This window comes from Macaca mulatta, chromosome 18 (assembly GCF_049350105.2).
Source record: "Macaca mulatta isolate MMU2019108-1 chromosome 18, T2T-MMU8v2.0, whole genome shotgun sequence".
In the NCBI taxonomy this organism is placed as follows: domain Eukaryota; kingdom Metazoa; phylum Chordata; class Mammalia; order Primates; family Cercopithecidae; genus Macaca; species Macaca mulatta.
The window spans coordinates 14,300,565-14,321,547 of NC_133423.1; the positions used below are offsets into that span (position 1 = coordinate 14,300,565).

The 20,983-nt window shown below is 34.7% G+C and overlaps 1 protein-coding gene across 4 annotated transcripts in view; it reads left to right on the forward strand.

The window, feature by feature from the left end:
* CDH19 (cadherin 19) overlaps positions 1-20,580 on the forward strand; it is a 102,077-nt gene extending 81,497 nt beyond the window's left edge. For 2 of the 4 annotated variants that reach the window (XM_077975091.1, XM_001094512.5), the window contains 3 exons: positions 4,060-4,177; positions 12,686-12,937; positions 16,610-20,580. In XM_077975091.1, the coding sequence (XP_077831217.1) occupies positions 4,060-4,177; positions 12,686-12,937; positions 16,610-17,100 (861 nt within the window). In that variant the 3' untranslated portion in view covers positions 17,101-20,580. The remainder of the gene's footprint in view (positions 1-4,059; positions 4,178-12,685; positions 12,938-16,609) is intronic. The other 2 variants (XR_001441172.3, XR_013408278.1) reach the window with 2 other exon arrangements.
* Positions 20,581-20,983: the final 403 nt, after the last annotated feature.

Consider the following 20,983-nt stretch of genomic DNA (forward strand, 5'->3'; position numbering starts at 1 on the left):
CTATTAGTGTATTATTTTGTACTTTGCCTGTTTGAACAGATGTTCAACAACTTTTTTGAGTTTTCTAGATTTATTTTGTCAAAACAGGTGTAATTTAAAATCATTTACTCATTAGAGTAATATAAAACATGATGGTCTCATATCTATGTTTGTGTAATAATTTCTTGGCAATGGGAAACAATTTGCATCTTTAGCCTAATATAAGGTATGCCTACCTAGAATAACTACATAAGCAACTCAGATAAGATTTTAAGAAAATCTTTCCAGATATTCATTTATTACAACTTCAAATTTTTGTTTAACATTTTTCTATTGAGAAGCATTTTTTTATAGTTTATTAAGTGCATTTCAAGGAATTGATGACATATATAAATTAATATTCAGTATCTGTATATTGATTTAGAGTTCATGATTCAATTTATAGTTTATAATCTTGTTCAACAATTTATTGATTGACTAATCCTGGAAGTAGGTTTCATTGTGACTTGCCATGAAGATAAGGAAACAGACACAAATGTATTGCTTGCTCCAAATCATTGTGTACAAGTGTTGCATCTTAAACTAGCTGTCCATTAATTACATGTTTAATGAGAATCATCTCTTTGGTTTGAGGAATGTGAGTACTGGGCTGATTTTTGACTCGGGATAATTAATCTGGAATGTTATTTTAGTAAACTGGCCCATGCGTGACTTTTTCTTAAAAGAAGACATAGTGCATAATGATTAATAGCAAATGATTCTCTTTATTCTCCTGATTATCTTCAAAGTCAAATAGTGATTATAGTCTCATAAAATAACTAAATTGGAACTTATGAAACTTCCAATAATTGGCCATCTTTAACCTCCAAAATATTAATTTCATATATTTATACCTAATTATGATATCTTTGCCTTCACTAATTTTTCATGATATTCTTTGCTTAGGATCATACTTTTTTCATCAATTCATATTTTTATTCAAGTATTAGCTCATTGGCTGCACTCTACCCTAGAATATCTTCCCTTTCTCCCATATCAAAACACATCATTTTCTCCTATTTTTAACCATTATTTTTGGTCCTTATCCTATAAAATTATATTGCTTATTTCTCTGTCACTATCTTTTATGAGACATATTTTTACTTGCTTTTGGGATTCCATGTTTTTTATGGTATCATTTTGTATGCAAATCTGGTAGGACAAGAACAAGTCTAGGGTATAAACAGTATGTCCTAGAGTGCTACACTTACTACTCATATTTCATTTTGACTATGACATCAGCTTACATTCTAATTTTGGCCCAGCCAATTTACTTACCTAAGACATTTAGCTTATATGAAACTTAATATAAACCTTTATACCATAGGAACAATAATACAATTTATTCCAAAGGACCATTGTGAAGATTAAGATAATGTATAGAACAGATCCTGGCCCATAGGTAACTTCTTATAATTTTAGTTACTTTTGGATTCTTGGGGCTTACACAATATATTTCCATTGTAGCTTTCGATGCACTGTAAATAGATGATTGAATGTATTGCATCAGAAATAAATTGGCCAAAATTCTACCTGGAGAGCAAAAAGAATATTAAAAATCTGTACTTTCGGCGAGGCACAGTGGCTCATTCCTGTAATCCCAGCACTTTGGGAGGCCGAGTCAGGTGGATCACGAGGTCAGGAGATCGAGACTAACATAGTTAAACAGTGTCTTTACTAAAAATACAAAAAAAAAAAAAAAAAATTAGGCATGCGTGGTGGCAGGCACCTGTAGTCCCAGCTACTCGGGAGGCTGAGTTAGGAGAATGGCATAAACCCGGCAGGCGGAGCTTGCAGTGAGCCAAGATCGTGCCAATGCACTACAGCCTGGGTGACAGAGTGAGACTCCGTCTCAAAAAAAAAAAAAAAAGAAAAAAAAATCTGAGCTTTCTTTCAGAATTAACCGTAATTTGGAGTTATTTTCCTTTTCTCTTTTCCCAGTCTCTCAAGCCATGGCTGTTCTTGGTATATACTTTTACCTTTTAATTTATGTTTACTCCTTTCATAAATGTATAAGGTCAGCGATAGGTCCCAGATAATAATTTTAGCCAATGCAACAGATAGAAGTTTTTCTCAGAATTTTATTTTAAAATGAAAATGAAAACCTTTTCATTGTTATATTTAAAGGAAAAATAAATATCCTCCGTCAAGACTTATGAGCACATTAATGTGGTCCCTTTGTTAGAGATATGTGTTTATTTTTACGTGTACCTGTTCAAGGTAAATTCAGTAAAATTCATAATACTTGATATATGACTGATTTTATGTCAGTGTCTTCCTATTTTTATAAAACAATTATGAAAGCCAGTAAAACATATCTTATAGGAAGCCCAACTTACAGAGCAAATATAAGTGAAGACTTGTTCATTTGAAAGGGGGAGGCTGTTGAAATCCTGCTCATTCAGTTTCCTATACCTATGTATAAGATATTTTGATTTATTAAAAGTCTTTTGAAATATATACAGTGTATCTCCAGTCTTCTTTAGTCTTCATCCCCCAAAGGGAGACATTTGCAACATTTAGTCAGATGCTGATGTTTAATACAGAACATCAGGTAGTAAAATACAATATTCCTTAACTGAACACTGTAACCACATATGCCAGCAAGATAAACATGAATTATATACTTTGTTATCAATATGACTTCAGTTAATATGCATATAAAGATATTCATATGCCTATTATTAACAATATCCAGTACACCATGGTATGCAAAAACTCAACAAGAGATTATTTTCACGAGTAACACATAATAGACATAGGAACACATAATAGTTTGTTGTGTGACAAACTTTCTGACAAGCCAAGACTGACAATCCTGAAAATGAACCCTGAAGGTTAAGTATTAGTATTTTTATTTTTCAAGGTTAAAAACTTGTAAATGGCAAAGCCAGGATTCAGAATATTGGGTTTCCAAGCCTCTGCCCTCTACTCAGCCTGTACAAAATCCTATGATATTCTAACATGAAGGCTTTACCTTAACACAAATCAATATCCACATGTATAATTATAAGCATGGGTTGAATAAAATGTGTTTTGCTACGTTACTTAATTAACACTAAATGATTATTATTTATTAGTAATGTGTTATGAGTTAAACAGAAATCAATGTGGAGAAGTAATATACAGATCGTATTGGTTTCCTAATGTTCTTTATGCCTGTGAAGACATATCTATTTTTTTGAAGTATAACATAAATCTGGATTTGCCATCTTGCATCTAAGGCTATTTTTGTTTGACATATTGTCAAAAGCACTTTAATTCTAGAAAATTCAAAACAATAACTTCTATAATGAATTTACTTTAATTTCCACAATTAATCACAATCTCACTATGTGATCTTGACAGCATATCTTTTTCGACAATAATGAACTACTTGACTGACACATTCATGTCTTGAAAGAAGAAAATTAATTGAGAATGGAATTGTTCATATCTGCATTACTTCACTGTTTTATGATCTGAGATATAGAGATGAACTTATTTGATGTAAAACACTTTCCTATAATCATTATGGGTCAAAGGAAATCATGTACATTGCCCCTACATTTTAAATGCTTTATTTCCTCAATCAATTAAAAATCTCATTACTTTAGCAAATAGTTTAGTAAGCCAGTAACTCTACCACAGTTTTGCTCTCAGTAAAAACAGGAAATAGACAACTTTAGCAAATCATAACGTCTGACATTCAGATAAAGGAAAAATTAAGAAGGAAGAAAGAGTGAAATGTAGGCTGGGAGGGTGTGAGTAATACAAAAGAAATGCTTTGGAGACTTCTAACGAACTTAGAGTTTGGAATCCACCTGATCCATCAACAAGAATTTATTATGTAATATTACAACACCCTTTGAAAAAAGGCAGTGAACATATTTTCAACTTGAGAAAAATACTTTACTATTCTCCACGGATTTGACAGCTATTTTCTGCAATGTCCCTATTGATTGTAATAAAGCAATGTGAATAAAAGCTAATAATAATAACAGCAGTGATCTTCTTCCTGAATCCAAACAACAACAAAAATCTATCCCCCTTTTTTTTCAGGTAATTCAGACTATCAGTGCAGTGGATAGAGATGAATCCATAGAAGAGCACCATTTTTACTTTAATCTATCTGTAGAAGACACTAACTCTTCAAGTTTTACAATCATAGACAATCAAGGTAACGTCATTCACTTATAATGAGTTTTGATACATTTTTGTGACTCATGTTAGACTTTAATGGAATTTATGGCATTGATTTTTATACTGTTCTTGCAACATAATAATGTTTGGAATTCAAGCAAGAGAGTAACAATGAAAATGGAAAACAAAACTCAGTGTTAAGTTCTAAAAATATTAGCTCCATTTCTCACCGCATTTCTTCAAAGTAGAAACACTTTGTAAAGTTATCAATGGCTGTAAGCTCTTGTAAAGTCTGAATAACCCTGCAAATATAATTGCAGTTCTGTCCCACGGCTCCTTTCATGTTCTCGTCTAACTCAGACTTCAATCTATGACTGAGGAAGAAAACGACATTTATTTGAGTTACAGTCATGTTTGCTTGATTGATTCCAAAATATTTATGGTCATCAATTAGGAGCTCAGAATATATGAAATTGGGTTAATACAGTTCTTATTCCTTCAAAACTAAATAACTTTTATCAATCTAAGGATTAAGTGTTCAAAGAATTTTATGTAGGGGCAGAATTTATTTTCCCTTTCGGTAGAGGCGGATTAACTGTATAAAGAGCCGCGCTGCTGCTTTTTCATGAGCTTCAGTGAGAGATATTTTTGTCATTATAAGGACTACTATTTTAATTTTTTTATACCTCAAAGTTATGAAACACAGTTGATTTATTACTCAAGTATCTGTAACCAAATACCTGCAGTTCTCCTTACAGCTGAGGTTAAGCTTTGTTCCAGAAGAGACCTGTCACAGGAGAGCAAATGCAACACATTTCTGTCTGTTTTGCCCTCGTCCCATTCCCCCGTGGAGGAAAATCAAATACATTTCAGCCAAAAACCACAAATATCTCTTTCAAGCTCTTTGAGAAATCTCCAAACTGCTTTCCCCAAAATTTAGCCCTGTGACGAACTCTTAGATTCAGGGGATACATGTATTATTATTATTATTTTTTTGATGTTGCGAACTTCAACCTTTTTTTTTTTTTTTTAAATTTATTTATTATTATTATACTTTAAGTTGTAGGGTACCTGTGCATAACGTGCAGGTTTGTTACATATGTATACTTGTGCCATGTTGCTGTGCTGCACCCATCAACTCATCATTTACATCAGGTATAACTCCCAATGCAATCCCTCCCCCCTCCCCCCTCCCCCCTCCCCATGATAGGCCCCGGTGTGTGATGTTCCCCTTCCTGAGTCCGAGTGATCTCATTGTTCAGTTCCCACCTATGAGTGAGAACATGCGGTGTTTGGTTTTCTGTTCTTGTGATAGTTTGCTAAGAATGATGGTTTCCAGCTGCATCCAAGGCCCTACAAAGGACTCAAACTAATCCTTTTTTATGGCTGCATAGTATTCCATGGTGTATATGTGCCACATTTTCTTAATCCAATCTGTCACTGATGGACATTTGGGTTGATTCCAAGTCTTTGCTATTGTGAATAGTGCCACAATAAACATACGAGTGCATGTGTCTTTATAGCAGCATAATTTATAATCCTTTGGGTATATACCCAGTAATGCGATGGCTGGGTCATATGGTACATCTAGCTCTAGATCCTTGAGGAATCGCCATACTGTTTTCCATAATGGTTGAACTAGTTTACAATCCCACCAACAGTGTAAAAGTGTTCCTATTTCTCCACATCCTCTCCAGCACCTGTTGTTTCCTGACTTTTTAATGATCGCCATTCTAACTGGTGTGAGATGGTATCTCATTGTGGTTTTAATTTGCATTTCTCTGATGGCCAGTGATGATGAGCATTTTTTCATGTGTCTGTTGGCTGTATGAATGTCTTCTTTTGAGAAATGTCTGTTCATATCCTTTGCCCACTTTTTGATGGGGTTGTTTGTTTTTTTCTTGTAAATTTGTTTGAGTTCTTTGTAGGTTCTGGATATTAGCCCTTTGTCAGATGAGTAGATTGCAAAAATTTTCTCCCATTCTGTAGGTTGCCTGTTCACTCTGATGGTAGTTTCTTTTGCTGTGCAGAAGCTCTTTAGTTTAATGAGATCCCATTTGTCAATTTTGGCTTTTGCTGCCGTTGCTTTTGGTGTTTTAGACATGAAGTCTTTGCCCATGCCTATGTCCTGAATGGTACTACCTAGGTTTTCCTCTAGGATTTTTATGGTATTAGGTCTAACATTTAAGTCTCTAATCCACCTTGAATTAATTTTCGTATAAGGAGTAAGGAAAGGATCCAGTTTCAGCTTTCTACTTATGGCTAGCCAATTTTCCCAGCACCATTTATTAAATAGGGAATCCTTTCCCCATTTCTTGTTTCTCTCAGGTTTGTCAAAGATCAAATGGCTGTAGATGTGTGGTATTATTTCTGAGGACTCTGTTCTGTTCCATTGGTCTATATCTCTGTTTTGGTACCAGTACCATGCTGTTTTGGTTACTGTAGCCTTGTAGTATAGTTTGAAGTCAGGTAGCGTGATGCCTCCAGCTTTGTTCTTTTGACTTAGGATTGTCTTGGAGATGCGGGCTCTTTTTTGGTTCCATCTGAACTTTAAAGCAGTTTTTTCCAATTCTGTGAAGAAACTCATTGGTAGCTTGATGGGGATGGCATTGAATCTATAAATTACCTTGGGCAGTATGGCCATTTTCACGATATTGATTCTTCCTATCCATGAGCATGGTATGTTCTTCCATTTGTTTGTGTCCTCTTTTATTTCACTGAGCAGTGGTTTGTAGTTCTCCTTGAAGAGGTCCTTTACATCCCTTGTAAGTTGGATTCCTAGGTATTTTATTCTCTTTGAAGCAATTGTGAATGGAAGTTCATTCCTGATTTGGCTCTCTGTTTGTCTGTTACTGGTGTATAAGAATGCTTGTGATTTTTGCACATTAATTTTGTATCCTGAGACTTTGCTGAAGTTGCTTATCAGCTTAAGGAGATTTTGGGCTGAGACAATGGGGTTTTCTAAATATACAATCATGTCATCTGCAAACAGGGACAGTTTGACTTCTTCTTTTCCTAACTGAATACCTTGATTTCTTTCTCTTGCCTAATTGCCCTAGCCAGAACTTCCAACACTATGTTGAATAGGAGTGGTGAGAGAGGGCATCCCTGTCTTGTGCCAGTTTTCAAAGGGAATTTTTCCAGTTTTTGCCCATTCAGTATGATATTGGCTGTGGGTTTTTCATAAATAGCTCTTATTATTTTGAGGTACGTTCCATCAATACCGAATTTATTGAGCGTTTTTTAGCATGAAGGGCTGTTGAATTTTGTCAAAAGCCTTTTCTGCATCAATTGAGATAATCATGTGGTTCTTGTCTTTGGTTCTGTTTATATGCTGGATTATGTTTATTGATTTGCGAATGTTGAACCAGCCTTGCATCCCAGGGATGAAGCCCACTTGATCATGGTGGATAAGCTTTTGGATGTGTTGCTGAATCCGGTTTGCCAGTATTTTATTGAGGATTTTTGCATCGATGTTCATCAGGGATATTGGTCTAAAATTCTCTTTTTTTGTTGTGTCTCTGCCAGGCTTTGGTATCAGGATGATGTTGGCCTCATAAAATGAGTTAGGGAGGATTCCCTCTTTTTCTATTGATTGGAATAGTTTCAGAAGGAATGGTACCAACTCCTCCTTGTACCTCTGGTAGAATTCAGCTGTGAATCCATCTGGTCCTGGACTTTTTTTGGTTGGTAGGCTATTAATTATTGCCTCAATTTCAGAGCCTGCTGTTGGTCTATTCAGGGATTCAACTTCTTCCTGGTTTAGTCTTGGAAGAGTGTAAGTATCCAGGAAATTATCCATTTCTTCTAGATTTTCCAGTTTATTTGCGTAGAGGTGTTTATAGTATTCTTTGATGGTAGTTTGTATTTCTGTGGGGTCGGTGGTGATATCCCCTTTATCATTTTTAATTGCGTCGATTTGATTCTTCTCTCTTTTCTTCTTTATTAGTCTGGCTACTGGTCTGTCAATTTTGTTGATCTTTTCAAAAAACCAACTCCTGGATTCATTGATTTTTTGTAGGGTTTTTTGTGTCTCTATCTCCTTCAGTTCTGCTCTGATCTTAGTTATTTCTTGCCTTCTGCTAGCTTTCGAATGTGTTTGCTCTTGCTTCTCTAGTTCTTTTAATTGTGATTTTAGAGTGTCAATTTTAGATCTTTCCTGCTTTGTCTTGTGGGCATTTAGTGCTATAAATTTCCCTCTACACACTGCTTTAAATGTGTCCCAGAGATTCTGGTATGTTGTATCTTTGTTCTCATTGGTTTCAAAGAACATCTTTATTTCTGCCTTCATTTCGTTATGTACCCAGTAGTCATTCAGGAGCAGGTTGTTCAGTTTCCATGTAGTTGAGCGGTTTTGATTGAGTTTCTTAGTCCTGAGTTCTAGTTTCATTGCACTGTGGTCTGAGAGACAGTTTGCTATAATTTCTGTTCTTGTACATTTGCTGAGGAGTGCTTTACTTCCAATTACGTGGTCGATTTTGGAGTAAGTATGATGTGGTGCTGAGAAGAATGTATATTCTGTTGATTTGGGGTGGAGAGTTCTATAGATGTCTATTAGGTCTGCTTGCTGCAGAGATGAGTTCAATTCCCGGATATCTTTGTTAACTTTCTGTCTCGTTGATCTGTCTAATGTTGACAGTGGAGTGTTGAAGTCTCCCATTATTATTGTATGGGAGTCTAAGTCTCTTTGTAAGTCTCTAAGGACTTGCTTGATGAATCTGGGTGCTCCTGTATTGGGTGCATATATATTTAGGATAGTTAGCTCTTCCTGTTGAATTGATCCCTTTACCATTATGTAATGGCCTTCTTTGTCTCTTTTGATCTTTGATGGTTTAAAGTCTGTTTTATCAGAGACTAGTATTGCAACCCCTGCTTTTTTTTGTTCTCCATTTGCTTGGTAAATCTTCCTCCATCCCTTTATTTTGAGCCTATGTATGTCTCTGCATGTGAGATGGGTCTCCTGAATACAGCAGACTGATGGGTCTTGACTCTTTATCCAGTTTGCCAGTCTGTGTCTTTTAATTGGAGCATTTAGTCCATTTACATTTAAGGTTAAGATTGTTATGTGTGAACTTGATCCTGCCATTATGATATTAACTGGTTATTTTGCTCGTTAGTTGATGCAGTTTCTTCCTAGCCTCGATGGTCTTTACATTTTGGCATGTTTTTGCAATGGCTGGTACCGGTTGTTCCTTTCCATGTTGAGTGCTTCCTTCAGGGTCTCTTGTAAGGCAGGCCTAGTGGTGACAAAATCTCTAAGCATTTGCTTATCTGTAAAGGATTTTATTTCTCCTTCACTTATGAAACTTAGTTTGGCTGGATATGAAATTCTGGGTTTAAAATTCTTTTCTTTAAGAATGTTGAATATTGGCCCCCACTCTCTTCTGGCTTGTAGAGTTTCTGCTGAGAGATCTGCTGTTAGTCTGATGGGCTTCCCTTTGTGGGTAACCCGACCTTTCTCTCTGGCTGCCCTTAAGATTTTTTCCTTCATTTCAACTTTGGTGAATCTGGCAATTATGTGTCTTGGAGTTGCTCTTCTCGAGGAGTATCTTTGTGGCGTTCTCTGTATTTCCTGGATTTGAATGTTGGCCTGCCCTACTAGGTTGGGGAAGTTCTCCTGGATGATATCCTGAAGAGTGTTTTCCAACTTGGTTCCATTTTCCCCCTCACTTTCAGGCACCCCAGTCAGACGTAGATTTGGTCTTTTTACATAATCCCATACTTCTTGCAGGCTTTGTTCATTTCTTTTTCTCCTTTTTTCTTTTGGTTTCTCTTCTCGCTTCATTTCATTCATTTGATCCTCAATCGCAGATACTCTTTCTTCCAGTTGATCGAGTCGGTTACTGAAGCTTGTGCATTTGTCATGTATTTCTCGTGTCATGGTTTTCATCTCTTTCATTTCGTTTAGGACCTTCTCTGCATTAATTACTCTAGCCATCAATTCTTCCACTTTTTTTTCAAGATTTTTAGTTCCTTTGCGCTGGGTACGTAATTCCTCCTTTAGCTCTGAGAAATTTGATGGACTGAAGCCTTCTTCTCTCATCTCGTCAAAGTCATTCTCCGTGCAGCTTTGATCCATTGCTGGCGATGAGCTGTGCTCCTTTGCTGGGGGAGATGCGCTCTTATTTTTTGAATTTTCAGCTTTTCTGCCCTGCTTTTTCCCCATCTTTGTGGTTTTATCTGCCTCTGGTCTTTGATGATGGTGATGTACTGATGGGGTTTTGGTGTAGGTGTCCTTCCTTTTTGATAGTTTTCCTTCTAACAGTCAGGACCCTCAGCTGTAGGTCTGTTGGAGATTGCTTGAGGTCCACTCCAGACCCTGTTTGCCTGGGTATCAGCAGCAGAGGCTGCAGAAGATAGAATATTTCTGAACAGCGAGTGTACCTGTCTGATTCTTGCTTTGGAAGCTTCCTCTCAGGGGTGTACTCCACCCTGTGAGGTGTGGGGTGTCAGACTGCCCCTAGTGGGGGATGTCTCCCAGTTAGGCTACTCAGGGGTCAGGGACCCACTTGAGCAGGGAGTCTGTCCCTTCTCAGATCTCAACCTCCGTGTTGGGAGATCCACTGCTCTCTTCAAAGCTGTCAGACAGAGTCGTTTGCGTCTGCAGAGGTGTCTGCTGCGTTTGTTTAGTTTACTGTGCCCTGTCCCCAGAGGTGGAGTCTACAGAGACAGGCAGGTTTCCTTGAGCTGCTGTGAGCTCCACCCAGTTCGAGCTTCCCAGCAGCTTTGTTTACCTACTTAAGCCTCAGCAATGGCGGGCGCCCCTCCCCCAGCCTCGCTGCTGCCTTGCCGGTAGATCACAGACTGCTGTGCTAGCAATGAGGGAGGCTCCGTGGGTGTGGGACCCTCCCGGCCAGGTGTGGGATATGATCTCCTGGTGTGCCTGTTTGCTTAAAGTGCAGTATTGGGGTGGGAGTTACCCGATTTTCCAGGTGTTGTGTGTCTCAGTTCCCCTGGCTAGGAAAAGGGACTCCCTTCCCCCTTGCCCTTCCCAGGTGAGGCAATGCCTCGCCCTGCTTCAGCTCTCACTGGTCGGGCTGCAGCAGCTGACCAGCACCGATCGTCCGGCACTCCCCAGTGAGATGAACCCAGTACCTCAGTTGAAAATGCAGAAATCACCGGTCTTCTGTGTCGCTCGCGCTGGGAGTTGGAGACTGGAGCTGCTCCTATTCGGCCATCTTGCTCCGCCCCCCCGAACTTCAACCTTTTTAAAAAATATTTTTATTATTTTACTTTTAAGTTAAAAATTGTATTTTTAAATACATATATATTAATATAAATGAGTCTAAGCTGGAATTTTTAAATATATATATTTATATACATAGATATTTTTATATAGAGATTCATTTATATTAATATAAAATAAATTACTGAGGTGAAATAAATATGTTGAAGCATACAAAATTGATTTGGTTTAACGTTTGTTGTCACAAGTAATTTAATAAAATACATATTTAAAAAGTGTCAACTGTCTCTTAACCCTTAGATCTGCCTAGCAAATAAAATCACATGGACTTTATAGACTTTAAGGGTTTCATAGTGAATTGTCTTTAAAAAGGTGATTTGGGAAATGTCCTACTTAAGCATGCATTTCAAAAGGCTTTTATTTATTTTCCTTTTACTGCTATTGTCTTCTAAAATTTGTCTGATGACTACAGAAAACATTTTGAGGGATGGTAAAAAAGAAGGAAAGGGAAAATACAGTTCTGAGGTACAAGAAATTATAATGACAAAAGTTATTTATAATATTTTGGGATTCACAGAAGAGTAATTGTATATATTTGAAGTGCTTATTGTTTGTTTTCATGAATTTTTTGAATGGACTTTCTAGGTACATGAATCAGTCTGACTAAGTATAATGATTTTCAGTATTTTAAATACAAATAGATTAATAACATCAATGTGATATGAAATATCCTAATAGGATCTTGTCTACCAAGTGAAATTATTTTGTCTAATTAGAAAATATAGTATTTGAGATCATCTACTTTGACAGATAACTTTGAACGTCTTGTATATTCCCTGAATTTGTACAAATAATGGGTCCCAAGTATTAGAAAATAGACTGTGTTATATGTAATTAACACAAATAAAGCCAGCTCTATCAGCATATATTTCATATTAGTAGTTCCTATAAATTATTGATATCTGATTAAAAAGCTATTTTCTGTGTTACACATATGTTTTATATACATGTCAAAGAGATTTTGGAATTGGTTTAAGTAATTCAATAATAACATAAATACTTTAAATAATCAACTAAATAATTAAGTAGTATCAACTCAATATTTAATAATATTAAATATTAATTTTACTACATAATTTAAATAATTCATCTGATTACATAATTAGGGTTTAGGTGATGTCAAAACACTAATAATTTAGTGTGGATGTTTTAATTGTCTTCTCATCAGAAATTTCCTCTTCCTTTTATTTGAACTTACTTGATCGTATCTCTATACTATTGTCCCCAGTACATGTGACTATTACATACCAATTTCTCTTATGTAGTTGAAAAAATTATGCACATGGATTTTTGTTTTAGATAACACAGCTGTCATTTTGACTAATAGAACTGGTTTTAACCTTCAAGAAGAGCCCATCTTCTACATCTCCATCTTAATTGCCGACAATGGAATCCCGTCACTTACAAGTACAAACACCCTTACCATCCATGTCTGTGACTGTGATGACAGTGGGAGCACACAGACCTGCCAGTACCAGGAGCTTATGCTTTCCATGGGATTCAAGACAGAAGTCATCATTGCTATTCTCATTTGCATTATGGTAATATTTGGTAGGTAGAAGTCATCATTCCTATTCTCATTTGCATTATGATAATATTTGGTAGGTACTGCTGAACTGAACATTACTCATTTATTTAAAATAACAGGATAAATACATAAAATAGTTAATTCTATTATAGCATTATAATGTGGGTTTGTGTATATGTTTGTTGCTCCTCTGAATGTAGTATAATTCTTAAATCAAGTGGAGTAAAGAAGTGGATAAATATGTGATCTTTGAATTGTATGAGTATGTGAGTGTGTATGTACACATCTGTTTATGCATGGTCTTGACACATATACAATGTAACAATATAAAATATGTAAAAGTTAGTGATAACAACAGTGAGCTTCTCTTGAGTGCTTATTGTACTCCAGGAGACAGTGTTCAGTGTTTTATATGCACGTTGCAATTCGAACCTCACAATAACCTTATTAAGCAGTAACTAATATCACCTACATTTTATAGATGAAGGAATAGAAATTCCAAAAGCTATGTGCTTTATGAAGGGTCACGCAGCTAGAAAATGATGTGCTAAGATTCCATGACCACAATACACTGTTATGCAATGCTGTACTGCAGCTGACTAGAGCCCAAGGTGCATTTAAAAAAAAAAAAAAAGGACAGTAAAATCTACTCTCTTAGCAATTTTCGAGTATAAAATACCTTATTATTAACTATGGTTACCATGCTGTAAGATCTCTCGAATTTATTCCTAACATCTAACTGAAACTTTGTGTCTTTTGACCAATGTCTCTTCATTCTCTCACCCGCTCTCCTGCTACTACCATTCTACTCTCTACTTATATAAGCTATTTATTTATTTTTTTTTTTAGATTTGTCAAAGTGACATCATGCAGCATTTGTCTTTCTGTGCCTGGCTTCTTTCACTTAGTATAGTGTTATCTAGTTTTATCTACGTTGTTGTAAATGACAGAACTTCTTTCTTGTTTAAAGCTAAATAGTATTCACTGTGTTTATATACCACATTTTCCTTATCCATTAATTCACTGATGGACACTTAGCTTCCATCAATTCCATAGCTTGGCTATCGTGAATAATGCTGTAATGAACACGGAAGTGTGGATATCTATCTCTTCAACATACCAATTTTATTTGTAAGTATTTAAGGTGATGAATATATTAAATTGATTTAATCATTCCACAATGTATACACATATCAGACATCACATTGTGTACCATAAATGTAGGTTTTTATTTGTAAATTAAAACTAAAAATAATCCAAAAGTCTTTTTGTGAATTAAAAGGACAGTAAATGTTAGAAATGAGGAATGTATAAGAGAGCGTCTTTTTAAATCCAAGTACAGAAAAGAAAGAAATCCCAGTAAAAGAGCTCTATTAGTTTTTGTTTGCTTGTTTTTTTCCATTGCTTTCACTGTTTCTATAAGCAGATAATTTATATTCATTTCACAGATGAGGCAGCTGAACCCCAAAAGTTCTTAATCAGGCTTTCAGGACTATAAAATATTCATCTAGCATAACCTTTTCCTTTTTTCAATGCCAAAATATATAATCTAAACTCTGCTCTTACCTCCCTCAAAACTTCAGACCAAAAGCCAATGAAACTACACTGAATAGTGAGAGCAAATATATCAGACATTTTCTGAAATGCCAAACTGACCACTCAAACTGGAATGGGATACGTTTCAGGACCTGCCTTGTCTTCGCTGAACTTACCTTTCTCAAGGCTTCAAAACCCATCCATTCCTCATTTACCACCTACCATTACCATTGTTTAGGACCTAGCTTCAGTTTTTAAAATTGTTTTTAATGATCTTTGATTATGAAGCTGAATTCATAGCTACACAGCTAGATCCAGAAGCAAAAATAAATAGTAAACGCATAGTTTGAGGGGACTGCAAATACTGAGCTACCTATAGATAGAGACTTAAACCAAGCCCCGAAAACCTAGAAACAAACAAGGGGCAGCTTCATAGTTACAAATGTGAGTAAAATTTAGCAGGTGGGAGCTATGGGTCAACTATTATCATAGTGATTTCCTTTGAATGTTTTATAAATGTTTATCTCCAGTTCAGATCAGAAAAGTGTTTATTAGACTCCTTTCTATTTCAACCATATATATCATGTGAGTTCTAAAGTACAATACCTGAATGCAAACGTGGTGACCTTATTTATTTTAGATATTTTAAATGCAAGTTTTATATAAATACTATATAACAACCATATTTCTCTTTGTGATACTATTCATAACATGACTTCATGTGTGTTTCATATCCTACATGTAAAATTCTGAACAGGTGCATAAGATCCTAGGTGGGGGCTTAGTTATCCTTGATACCCACACACAAAGACACACACACACATGACACACACACACACAAAGACACACACACACATTTTAATTTAAAATTACAGCAAAAGTGTTCTGAATTTTTTCTGTTTCTACATGATATTAAAATTATCTTATGGAATAAATAATAATTATAGACAAATGTGTTATGATTCAAATGCATGATAGTTTAGAATTTCTGAAATTTATGTGGTATCACAGAGCACAGGCTCTGACCCAACTTTCTACTTTTGTCTTTCTTTATTTTATTGTATTTATAATTGATACAAATTGGCCATATCTATGGGGTACATGTGTGTTGTTTCAATACTTGTATATATTGCATAATGCTCAAGTCAGCATAATTAGCATATTTGTCACTTGAAACATTTAGCCTTTCTTTGTGATGATAACATCCAAATTTATCTCTTCTACCTATTTTGAAATAAATTATTAGCTACAGTCACCCTACGGTATAATAGAACACCAGAACTTATTCCTCCTGTCCCACTGTAACTTTGTACCAATTGAGTAACCTCTCTTCATCCCCACTCCCCTGACTACTCTACAAGTCTTGGTACCTACCATTGTATTCTCTACTTCTATGAAATCAACTTTTTTAGATTTCACGTATAAGTGAGATCAAGCAGTGCTTTTCTTTCTGTGCCTAGCTTATTTTACTTAACATGATGTCTGGCAGGTTCATCTATGTTGCTGTAAATGACTTCACTGTTGGTGGCTGAACAGTATCCCATTGTGTCTCTCAACTAGCTGTGTCATTCTAGCGATGTCATTTAACATCTGTGTGCTTCACTTTTCTCATCTATAATAGGATATAATAATATAATGGCTTTCACAAGAATAAAATCAATCAATAAATATAAAGCTTTTAGAAGAACGCCTGATGTATGCTTCATAGTCAATATATATTAATTTAGAAAATAATTATGCCACAGAATTTTGCTTCAGTAAGGAATATCAAACTGTTCTGTTGTTCTGAACTACTATTAATATGAAGCATTGGCTACTAAAGTTGACAAATGCATTCAGGTTGCAAACTTTTATCATTCTACTTTATTCTATTTTAATATTTGAGAAAAAATAGATTTTGAATGTTAAATTGTTCATCATCTAAAATAGTTCACTATATTTTTATGGTTTTCTTTGTCTCTAAGTCATCAGCCAGAAAAATCGTGATACATTCTTTTGTAATTTGCAAGTCCCTTTGGCAAATTTTCAATAACAAATGTATCTTTTCTTATAATCATAAAGTTTAAGCACTCATCTTGAGCTTGAAATGAGAGCAAAGACTGTAATGTTTATAATATTCTTTATTGTTTATTGATATTCCGATATGCTTTCCTCATCAGGGTTTATTTTTTTGACTTTGGGTTTAAAACAACGGAGAAAACAGATTCTATTTCCTGAGAAAAGTGAAGATTTCAGAGAGAATATATTCCGATATGATGACGAAGGGGGTGGAGAAGAAGATACAGAGGCCTTTGACGTAGCAGCGCTGAGGAGTAGCACCATAATGCGGGAACGCAAGACTCGGAAAACCACCAGCGCTGAGATCAGGAGCCTATACAGGCAGTCTTTGCAAGTTGGCCCCGACAGTGCCATATTCAGAAAGTTCATCCTGGAAAAGCTCGAAGAAGCTGATACTGATCCGTGTGCCCCTCCTTTTGATTCCCTCCAGACCTACGCTTTTGAGGGAACAGGGTCATTAGCTGGATCCCTGAGCTCCTTAGAATCAGCTGTCTCTGATCAGGATGAAAGCTATGATTACCTTAACGAGTTGGGACCTCGCTTTAAAAGATTAGCATGCATGTTTGGTTCTGCAGTGCAGTCAAATAATTAGGGCTTCTTACCATCAACATTTTTGAAAGTACTAATGTATATTTGAACCAAAGGGTAGTCTTAAAGAGTTTTGTGCCCTGGCTCTATGGCAGGGAAAGCCCTAGTCTATAGAGTTTTCTGATTTCCCTGGAGTAAATACCCCATGGTTATTTTAAGCTACCTACATGCTGTCATTGAACAGACGTGGGGAGAAACGTAAACAATCAACTCACAGGCATCAATACAACCAGATACGAAGTAAAATAATTTAGGAAGATATTACAAGTAGGTGAGAGGACATAAGATGTAGTCAATCCTTGTGCAATTATGTCATTATTTACTTAGGAAAGAGTAAAAATACCAAACGAGAAAATTTAAAGGAGCCAAAATTTGAAAGTCAAATAGAAATGTACAAATCGAGATAAAATTTACATTTCTATCATATTGACATGAAAATTGAAAGTGTATAGTCAGAGAAATTCTCATGAATTATTCCATGAAGTATTGTTTCCTTTATTTGAAAAAGAATGCTAGGTAATCTTGGTAGAAAACTTGAAAGTATGATAAACAACAGATGGAGGAATCCATGAAAAATAGACGAGAAAAAGTAAATAAGGTTTTCTGGGGTTCACAGAAATTTTGTATGAATAAAAGCCTTATAAAGCCAGCTCTAGCATATGACTAAAATATTCCTCTACTATTTTTCAATGTCATCTAATGCAAATGCTCAAATTTTTTAGCTGGTTAATGTGAGAAAGGCACTGAATTAAGATATTTTAGTGTTATTTTATTTACCCAATTTTCATCTTTCACAGAGTAAGAATAAAATGTTTATGTGGTTAAGTTCCTGATACTATATAGAGATAGACTTTAAAATGTTAACACCTAGGATAATGTGGGTGATTACATAAATGTTTAAAACATTTACCTTATATGGAAAGCAGATTTCTGACTAAGATACCATGATTCATTCTAGTTTGATATTTTTAAACCTTTGCCAAGAGCACTCTTTAAAACTGATTTCAAATTTGAACAGATACTTGGTATATATTAATCAGAGTTATATAGTATAAATTTGTATTATTTTTGATATTACAACTTTGTATTAAAAAGGAAAATATATTTAGGAGTTTGTCATATATTTTTTCATAAACAACCCAAACCACATTCTTATGTCAAAATACAATAGCAAAATATAAGTCAATATTTACTCATAATTAAATGAAAACTTTATGAAACTGGTGGAAAGTGTGGAAAATTTTAAGTAAATTTTTATCTCTACTAAAAATTATGTAGACAACTTAAAAAAATACTGGATTCAAACTTTAGTTACTATACACTCTAAATATTATGATCAACTGAACTGACCGTTACCATTCATGGAATAAAGCATGATACAATTCTCAATATTTCCTTTTCTGTTAAGACCTTGGAATATGACTGATGCTTCAGTGTCATTTTTTTATTACTGAATATAAAATTAGGTGCAATAGTTACATTTATTGTAGCCTTAAGAAGGAAATCAATGCTAAGCTGTTGGGCATAAAGCTTTATGGTAACATTAGATAACAAGATAATAAAACACTTTAATTTTAATCTTCCTTTTAAGAATTATCTTTATTATTCTATCCAAATCAAGGCAGGCTTCAAAATTTATAGCTTGAACAGGAAGAAAGTAGTGAATACAAAATTCTTAAAATTGGTTCATATGATCATTTTTTGTTAATAGCATGTGAGACTAAGCTGAACCAAATTGGCCATAAGTGTTAAATCAAATAATTTGAGTAATTTTGAACTATTGGTGGAGTAGTTAAATGGTTATAATATATTTTCTTGGTACTTTGAAATTTAAACATCTATGTCATGTAATAAAGAAAGTTTTTCATAAATCTGAAATAGGCACCATTAAGTTGATGAGAAAAATATTATCATTTCACAAAAGCTTGAGAAAACCAGATTTGAAGTAAAATAATTTAGGAAGATATTACAAGTAGATGAGAGGACATAAGATTTAGTCAATCCTTACGCAATGATACCATTATTTACTTAGGAAAGAGTGAAAATACCAAACAAGAGAAAATTTAAAGGAGCCAAAATTTGCAAGTCAAATAGAAAAGTACAAATCGAGAGAACATTTACGTTTCTATCATATTGACATGAAAATTGAAAGTGTATAGTCAGAGAAATTCTCATGAATTATTCCATGAAGTATTGTTTCCTTTATTTAAAAAAGAATGCTAGGTAATCTTGGTAGAAAACTAAAAAGTATGATAAATAACAGATGGAGGAATCCATGAAAAATAGATGAGAAAAATTAAATAAGGTTTTCTGGGGATCACAGAAATTTTGTATGAATAAAAGCCTTATAAACAATGAATACATTTGGATAAACAACTCATTAAAATGTACATTAATGGATTTCCTGTACAAATGGTTTTAATACTTGTGTCCAGTGGCGCTAAAAAGATATATTAAAATAGATCCTGGTTGAGTTGATGATAAGATTATCATCAATCATAGGATACACAGGAAAAGCACAAACATGATTGCACATCTGTTTGGTAGTCTAAAATATGTTCCTTTTAACCACATCAAAAGATATTATCTGATTCTAATAGGGAAGTTGCAACTTCCTAGAAATTATACTTTGTATTATTTTCAGTAATTATTTTATGTTTTTGCATCACATGAGTGTTGCAAGAACACAGCTCGTAAGCTAAAGGCATTATATTAAGTAAGAATTTATTTTTGTAAATTTTAATAAAGTCTAAATTAATGCAAAATATTTATGAAAATAGCACAGCTTCACATTACTACCCACAGTACTTAAATATCTCCCTCAGTTGACTCACAGCTTTGTATGTAAGCTTTAAATTGTTAATGGTAAAAATAAGAAAATTAAGACTAGTGAACTACTAGTTGTTCACTCAGTGCATGTACTTGAGCCTGACAGACCTTTGTTTAGTTGCTTTCAGTTAAAGGAATGTATAATATTTGTTAAACTGCTTCATCTTTCCAGACCTCACTTTGTAATCTGTAAGATAAGGTCCAATCAACCTATTTTGCATGAGTGTTATGAAGAATTAATAATAAGATATGCAAAACCAGCAGCACCAATAGTGCCTGACAAAATATAACTGCTCAATAAATAACAGTGAATTACTATAATAACAGCTGATGTTATTCTGTTGGAAGACATGGTCTGTTTCTTTTCCAACTCTGAGTGATCTCAACAGCTTCACGGCACATTGAAAATAAAAATCGACTTCCTCACCTTCCCCATAGGCCATGGACTTTCCCACCCCTACTTACTTCTGCAGTTTCTCCTCTTTCCTCTCTCCACCTCAGTTACTAAAGCAATCTTCCTTCAAACACTTCTATTTTCCATTACCTCACTTCATGCAGGTCGGTGATCAGCTGCAACTTCCTGAGAAAGACCACTGCCACTTCCGGTGCCCCTGGCTTTGTCTTACTTTGTATTAAATTACTTAACTACCTGGTATTAGTGTTGTCTTTATTGCTTATTAGAATGTAACCCTTAATGGGCAAGAAATTGTCAGGCTTGTTCATTTATCATTGTGTAAGAATGTTTCCAGCACATAGAAAGTGAACAATGAATATTTCTAGAATGAATGTAGTAATGAATCCAATCTATTTTACTTAGTCACTTGTAGAAATTCTTTTGGTTTCCATTGACTATTTTTATAGAATATTAATATGGAATTAATGTATTATTTTCCAAAATGGGTTAGTACTGAGTAGTTATTAGATACAGTAAAATTTGTCAAAATCTTTCTAAAAATTACATAACTTTGGCATTTATCTTGCTTGAACTCATTGATATATCTGGAGGAAAAAATAGTTGATGAAGTTATACTATTCAGTCAAAACAGGTTATTTAGTGA